Genomic DNA, 8423 nt, shown 5'->3' with positions numbered 1-8423 from the left:
ACCATCCAACTTAAAATAGAAATTACAAGGAGGATTATTGGACATAAGTTGGATTTCTTGCCCCTGAGGGCCAATGGCTCTCTACATTAACACTAAAAGGGTCATGACCCTCCCAAAGAATAACCACATCAATGAGTGCTGAATGTGTTCCCTCTTGCATGTCTTGGAGCTGAGCCACTCCCCTCGTAGAAGTCAAGATAAAACACATAAACAGCAACACATCAAGATAAAACATAAACAAATCCTAAACCTATGATTATTACTCACATAAAGATAAAACATAGATAAACCCTAAACATACGATAATTACTCACAAGAATTTGAAGCCACTTCACATCAAGATAGCTATCTGTGGTGCAGAGAAGGGAACGTTCATGTGAGAAAAGGAGCACAGACGTTTTGTCCAAATGAGATGAAATTTTAGGAGGAGAGAGCTATGGTGGAGAACAACATGACTGTAAATTTTCATGAAGAAAGAACCACAGTTGTAGAAGATATGGCGAAATTGAATTCCACCAAAAAAGGGGAGAAAATAAAAAGGTAGTGAAATGCAAAAGGAGGGAAAGTAAAAAGTTAAACATAAAACATGGAAAAAAATTAAATTCGGTTTTCAAACTTCCATGTGCTAACCACAAGCTACATCTGACATGAAAGATATGGAATTTGATATTTTTTTATTTTTTTAAGATATGGACTCTATTATTTTATTATCTTAAGAGATTTGGGCAAAGATATGACAAAAAGATCCATGTTACATGGATCTAGAATCCCAGCTCTCGCATTGGTGAGGCCAATCTTTTTTTATTCACTCCTTAAGGGGCAAAATGGAGAGTCCGTATTTTTTCTAATGATTCAAGTGTGATACATGAAATCACAACTATAAATTCAAGGAATTATATTCATAATCATTTTCATAATTCTCATAAAATAAAAGAATCTAGAGAATTTGTGCACAACCTTCTTTATTTTTCTAGTAAATGAATAATGCTCAAAACTCCACTTTTAACATAAAATTTATTATGCATAAATTCATTCTCTAATTATATAAATTTTTTCATAACTTTCTCACATTTTCTATGAAATGATAATACTTAAAATTTTACTTTTAATATAAAAATTATTTATTCATAAATGTCAATTTTTTAATGATAAAGATTTTACCATAACTTTCTCATATTTTCTATGAAATGAAAATGCTTAAAATTTCACTTTTAATATAAAATTTAATCTATTTATAAACTCATATTTTAATGATATCATTTTCTAATGATAAAGATTTTACCATAACTTCCCCATATTTTCTATGAAATGAGAATGCTTAAAATTTCACTTTCAATATAAAATTTAATCTATTTATAAACTCATATTTTAATGATATCATTTTTGCCATAGTTTTCCCACATTTTCTATGAAATGAGAATACTTAAAATCACACTTTTAGAATAAAATTTGTAATGCATAAACCTTCATTTTCTAATAATAAAATTTTGCCATAACTGCCCCGCATTTTCTATGAATTGAGAATGTTCAAAATTATACTTTTAATATAAAAAATAGTATATGCATAAACCTAAGTTTAAACATAAACATTAATTCATCTTAAATCAAGAAAAGCATGGATTTAAGAGGAAACCCATGAAATAAAATGCTTTCCAAGAATGAGGGAGGTTAGGAAGAAGATTAACATAAAAAAGAGAGCATAAACTTCATTGTTTAGGCTTACTCTTGGTTTGCTTGATTCTTTAGCTTGCAAAAATTGTATAGCACTCAAGGAAAAAGCTTGGCCACTAAGGGAAAAGGGTAATCTTCAAGAGAAGAAGAGGTTTAGTGAAGCACCAAAGCTTCACAATGGAGGGCCAATGAAGAGGGAAGAGGAAAATACACTAAATTAAAAATTACACTAGCATAAAATTACCCTAAGATGAAAATACAAAGGAATAGGAGTCTATTTATAGGTAAGGGAGGCCACCAACCAAGTCCAACTAGAATCTAGAGGTTTCCAGCTTAAGTTTGATCCAATTTGGACAAGTTTTGGACCAATTAGGCCCACTTTTCTGATCTAGTTTGAAAGAGGTGAGAGGAGAGATGTCTCATTTTTTTGAATTAAAAATTGGGATAATAATGGTGATTCTAGGTGCCTCCTTCATGAGCTCCACTCACCCTCTTAAGGTGTCAAAATTCCATTTTTTTTACTAATAAATTTCTATTTTGTACTAGTCAACTCTTCATCTTATGTGAGAATTTACTCCTTTTTAGGAGATTTTCTTTTATTCTTGTATTTTTCTTATTCAAACACCTCGATTAACCCCATTGGCCCTTTAGAACTCTCTTTGGACCTTAATCCATAATTTTCAAAAAATAGGTTCCCTTAGGCTAAGGTGTCAGTGCACATTTCAATTAATTTCTAATGTATATTAGAAAACTCTTTTTAAACTTCTGTTCCACAAAAATTTATCTTAAATTTAAGGGATAACTTTATATGTATCTCAAAATTGTATTCTCTCTCTCTAGAATATTTTCTCTCTAGGCCAAAAACAAAGGAAAACAATGTTTTCTTGCATTCTGAAATAGGGGATGATTACAAGGGAGTAAGAGGAGAACTTATATATCTTTTTGGGGTTGAGGAGGAACCTTACATCCATTTTGAAGAGGGAAAAATGATTACAAGAGACTCAAGGAGAGATTCTTATATCTTTGCATCTCAAAAGCTGGAGGGAGGAATCTTACACCTAATATGTTTCCCTAAGATGTATTGCATCATTGTTTCTCATATGTAAGAAGTGGACTCCCTGTATGTATCTGTTAGACATATTACTCGAGATTGTAGAATTGTTGTGAGTGCAGAACTTAGTGCAAGTGTCATTTGGGTAGGAGAATACCAATTCTATTACAAGTGAAATTATTGCACATAACTATGCTATCCAACATTTTGAGTGTCAAAAGTTGGCTAAGAACAACTTCCATGCAAGTTTAGGATCAAAGATTTCCTTAGGGAAAAAGAGTATTGGGAGTTCACTGGCTCTCTTTTAGTGTGTCAACTCTATAATTGTCATATACATGAAATACTTGAAGATGTGCGGGATGTTGTGGTGCAGTAGTATTGTTTTTGGTTATGCTTCCTTCCACCGGAGTGTAAGCAAGTATCATGATCTATTTGCAATGATTTGTTAATGGATGGCATGCGGATAGCGTAGTTTTTTCATACCATGGAGTTAGTGCAAGCAAGTATTATGATCTATCTGTGCCGATTCATTTGCGGATGGTGTGGATAGTGGAGTTTTGTCAAACCATTCTTTGGGATGTTCCTCCAAAAGGATACCAAGTGGACTGCAGTGTTTCTTCATGGACAGGCGGACAGGCAGACAGTGTTGAATAGGGAAAAAATTGGTCATCCCCACATCTCTTTGTAGGTTTTTGTGCTGATACGGCAACGTAGGCGGGATGTGAGCCGTCACACTGGATGCAAAGTGGTCTTGCAATGTTTGGGGTCTTGGGTGCCTTGGATGAGATTTTCTGGGATAGGCACTTGAAATAACCATCATAAAGCTGAGGACACGTGCAATAATGTAGACTGTGACACACACCTGTGTTCAGGTAGCCCTACAAGGCAGCCACAACACATATGGGTGGTATGCAAGTGGGCAACACAAGATGGGCGTAGGCGGCGTCAGGGTAGCAATTCTAGCTAGTACATGGCAATTGGCTAAGAGACCTGCAATCATGGGGCTATCCTCAGTAGAGGTGGCCAACCAACACACATGGGAGGGTATATAAGCATGCACATGTATTCACCATTTTCCATCAGCATTTCTCTAGCATTCCAGTCCTACATACGGTGATTTTCCGGTGTAAGGGCGCTAAGTAGTCAACATTTTTAGTCCTCTTTTGTACTTGGAAAATTCAGTTGTAACATTTTTCTTGAGTTTGATACAATACAATAGTTTTAGGACTATTGTGTGTGCTGCATGTTTGAGATCAACTACTTACTTTCTTCTCTCTTTACCCTTTAAACACTGATTACAATCTAATTGGCTAGATTAAGCTAGTTCCCTAACCTCGGAAATTAGCAGCCCTAGCGTAGAGCTCTTGTGCCTGTGTGCTGGTTTCCCTTAAATCACAATAATATGAGCACACGCTAATTTACCTATGTAAAGAAGCTCATCAACTTGGTGATGGATGGCAGCCAATCTGCAGAAGAAGCATTCTTTGAAGATTGGTAGACTATACCAAGTTTCAGGTTGTCTTTCTCTTGGCAGCCTTGCCCTCCAGTACATGGCGCTCCTTCATCACCACCACAATCTTCAGTGGGTTAATCAAACAGTTTATTGGAAAAACTGAGAGGCTCAACTAGAACCACTTCATCAGTAGTCAAACCAATGGCTATGAATACACAGTTATCTTAACCTTCAAGAAGAACCCTGGTCAGCGACACATCACATTACCATGGCCGTTGGATTATTCTATCCATCTTGAAGTTAAATATACCACGGGGTCTGGTAAGATAACATACAACTTCCAAATGGTCAAATCATTTCCATTAACAAGATCTACTATGTGCCAGTTCTTGCTAAGAACTTACCATTGAGTTTCATCATATTGTTGTGCGATTAAGGAGAACCTTGAATCTGGTCAACAAATCAACTTAACCTGCAAACAAAAAGGCAAATTATATCATGGTAGGCCTCCATAGCTGTAAGCCAGCCAGACCACAACCCAGCTTGAGACACTCCAGTGGCACTACCAATTCGGTCTCCCTCGTACTAAAGCCCTCAAAACAGATGCAGCAACACCACATGGTTGATGGAATCCTCTTTCAATTAACTCCAATAGACACATGTGAAGATTGCATGCTAGGGAAGTTTACTCGAAAGAGTTTTCCACACTCAAGCTCTAAAACACATCAACCAGATCACAATACGCTGACTCAGGCAACCATGGTGCATGAATCCTTATCCTATTCAGCTGGCACGTATGAAGGTGCTCCCTCTACTAGTGCCTACCATGAAGATGCAAATAATGTTCCCTCACCCAGTGCCTACCATGAAGATGCAAACAATGTTCCCTCACCCACCTGAGCTGGACACATGGAACCTCCTTCCTCATCAAGTTTACCATTGCGATCGCGCCCCCTCAATGACTTCTTCACATGAGGACCCACAGTCACATTCTCCTGCCTCCCGATGCCGTGCTCCCAGGTATCGCAACAACTATGACATACTTGGTGAAGCACATGTTGCTGAGATGCTTGAGACCCCACAATCTTCCCTTGAAAACGACCTCGACCCTGGTGATGCTCTGACTGTGCACACTTGAGACAAATTTATGGAAGACCGCCATGGATGATGAGTAGCACTTGCTGCAGCAAAACAGGACTTGGACATTAGTGGACCGGCCACCAAACCATCGGCTTGTGACTTGCAAACAGCTCCTTCGACACAAATAAAATCCAGATGGCTCTGTTGCTCGTTCCAAAGGGTGCCTCGTTGTCGTGGATTCACACAAGTCCAGGGTATCAATTCTACCAAGACCTTTTGCCCTGTTGATCTGAGCATGACTCGCTCCTTATACGGCCTCAAGCAGCCTCCCCGTCTTTTCGTACCTTAAGTTTAATACCAAGTGCTGTTGCTGCAAGAGATGCAAAAGTCACTCACGTAATAAAGCCTATTAGCTGGTTTGAAGTACAACACAAATACCGCTTAATGAATCAACATATCAAATGTCACCACCTTGTATGGCCACAAATTCCTCTACTACCTGTGTGACAGCCTAGTTCTCAGATTGAGTTAAAGCTAGTTCTGCTAATTTCTACAATAGCATAGAATTATTCCACTTTGATTCTTATGTGCCCAAATATAGCTGCCAACCGATGTGAACCTGCAGAAGTGCATTGCGAAGGTTATGATAGGCCCAAATGAAAGAAAGAACTAGGAATTTTTTATACCAAAATAATACTTGACAACAATGAACAGAAGATGACACAGTTAATCAAAAGTATAATTGATCCTTTCTCAATTTCTCCATATTTACAATTGGAGTGCCAATTAAGGTGAGCCAGAGTTTAGATTACTAATCTTTTCTTTGCCTAGCAGCATGCAGTAGCCTTGGGGCCCCTGTGCTTGTTGAAGAGGGTGGTCTTCTTGGAGGAAGGCGGCTTGAAGAGGGTGGAGGAAGGCAGCTCATGCGGGCGGAGGACGTGGATGGTGTGCTGCCTTTTGGCAGTCTCCTCTCGCTCATAGCTCAGCTTCAACCTGCGCTTGGCAGACTCCAGCTTCTCCTCGTAGCTGCTGCTGCTGCTGTATGATGAAGTTGTTGTTGATTTCTTAACCTCTGATTCCACTGTTGATGGGGGAGCCATCTTTTGGACGGAATATGCTGCCTTTGTGACTTCTTGCAGCTGCATGTGGGTGCCCTCCTCAAAGCCAGTACGCTGTGCGAGAGCATAATCATGGTCGATAAGCCTTTTCCAAGCCTTCACCATCCGCTTGGCGAGGGCTGCCACGCACCGCGAGGGGTGCTTGCGCAGGCCGTTCACCACCTTCCCGACCTGTGTTGCTTTGAGGAGGTCCAAGGTCATGTGCAACCCCTCCAGCTCTTGCAGCGCCTCCAGAGTATTCAGGGGGCCTTCTGACTCAAATTTGACGAGTTTTGCTTTGATGGCCAGCACGCTTTCATCCAGTAGGGGCTCTACCACTGTAGAGGTCATGGTGGTGCTCTGTGGCGCAGGAAGCTGGGGAGGAGAAGATGGTGCTGGCATCTTCTCAGGCGCGTAGAGCATCTGCGCCAGGCGGTCTCTCCTTGCGGCCAAGCCTTGCGGGTCCTTCTGGTAGGCCACGGCGATGGCTCTCTCGCAGGCGGCCCACACATCCTCTGGTCCGTTTCCTAGCATCATCGCCTCCACGACGAGCTGCTCGCTTTGCTTTTGCTTCGCTTTGTAGCCTTGCCTTTCTTCTTGCCCTGCCTTTCTTCTCTTCTTTTTCTTCTTCTTCTGCGTCTACTTTGCTTTGCTGTGCTTTGAAGCTGTCTGTGCCTCGAGCGCGGCTCTTAAATACCTCTTCGCCACGCGGCTTTCTAGATACAACGCTAACCGCGGGTACTTTTTTCCTTTTTCTTTTTTTTCTTTTTGGGTCCTTGCGCATTTATATATATATATATAAGCCTTTCTTCAAGTAGAGCCTTGATTACACCTTTGTGTTATTTTAAGGTTATGATGAATACACACACACACACACAAGCTGTGGTGAGGTTGGTTTGAGGGAAGAGAACGAGGTCCCATGTTCAATCTCTACTCACCAAAGTCCTTTCCCCACATATGAATCCTTATTTGAGTACCATCTCCTCACTCACAAAGAAATAAAAAGGGTTATGAGTGATGATTACAAAACACAAGGTGTGGTGGGGTTGGTTTAAGGGATCATATATACATACATACATACGCACACACGCACATACATTCTTTTAATATATATATATATTTATTTATTTATAATTATATATATGTATAATTCTCTCTCTCTCTCTCTCTCTCTCTCTCTCTCTCTCTCTCTCTCTCTCTCTCTCTCTCTCTCTCTCTCTACCACAATTGGCTAGATTAAGCTAGTTCCCTAACCTCGGATATACCATGCAGAAATTAGCAGCCCTAGTGTAGAGCGACACATCACATGACAATGGCTATGGGATTATAAAGTATACCACGGAAATCCATCTTGAAGTTCGTCTTGGAGCTGAGAGCATCAAATATACCACGGGGTTTGGTAAGATAATATACAACTTCACTAAGCGTTCTGTCTGTGGTAATGTACTGTCGGATAGGTGGCCTGTCTTTTGCTGCTCTCGCAGCTCATAAGACCTTTCCCACTGCATAGCTGGGTGTCTTTTAGCTGCTGTTGCTATTGCACACGCAAGTTCACATTATACATATTACTCCTACTTGCAAAAAGCTTACTCTAGAATGCAATAGAACAAGCAAATTTTCAAAAAGAAAAGTGGTGGAAATTTTGTTTTCTTTTTAAATTTAAATAAAAGGAAAAAATGAGATTAAGGGTTTTAAAATTTTCAAAAAAGAAAAAACTAGATTGGGAGAGGGGGAGATAGGGTTTGAACAAAGCCTAAGGTTTCCCACTAAGTTCTAGGATAACTTTTTCATCCCTCTTCTAATTGTCATCACATATGAGCGAGCACTAGGTTATGGTGTGTGCTATCAATACCGTTATAACTCTACTTAATATTAATCCTATTCATTCACACTTGTGTTTCTTCTTCCTAACTAAAAATGGTGACATGTCCACCCTTCGATATTTTGATGCTAGTAATGATGACTTTCCACTAGTGAGATTAGGGTGTCTAGGCCTATGAGTCTTTAGCTAATTAGCTTTTGTGTTAACAGCTAAGGCCTAAGACTCCAAGATCAAGGCTCAAGAAGGCTC

At 39.6% G+C, this 8423-nt stretch overlaps 1 protein-coding gene across 2 annotated transcripts; it reads right to left on the bottom strand.

The window, feature by feature from the left end:
* Positions 1–3862: 3862 nt before the first annotated feature.
* Positions 3863–6996, bottom strand: LOC147630006 (uncharacterized). Of its 2 annotated transcripts, none has more exons than XM_086810904.1 (4): positions 5755–6996; positions 5072–5625; positions 4580–4647; positions 3863–4493 (listed from the first exon to the last, which is right to left on the bottom strand). In XM_086810904.1, the coding sequence occupies exon 1, from the start codon at positions 6887–6889 to the stop codon at positions 6083–6085; it is 807 nt and encodes a 268-aa protein (XP_086667030.1). In that variant the 5' UTR covers positions 6890–6996; the 3' UTR covers positions 3863–4493; positions 4580–4647; positions 5072–5625; positions 5755–6082. The 2 variants fall into 2 exon arrangements, with proteins under 2 accessions (XP_086667030.1, XP_086667029.1); XM_086810903.1 differs by having other exon boundaries at positions 3863–4281.
* Between the last annotated feature and the right edge of the window lie 1427 nt (positions 6997–8423).

This window comes from Cibotium barometz, chromosome 17 (assembly GCF_041138505.1).
Source record: "Cibotium barometz isolate CiBa-2024 chromosome 17, ASM4113850v1, whole genome shotgun sequence".
Classification (NCBI taxonomy): Eukaryota; Viridiplantae; Streptophyta; class Polypodiopsida; order Cyatheales; family Cibotiaceae; genus Cibotium; species Cibotium barometz.
Note: the sequence above shows the minus strand (reverse complement) of the source record. Positions and strands in the feature narration are given on the sequence as shown.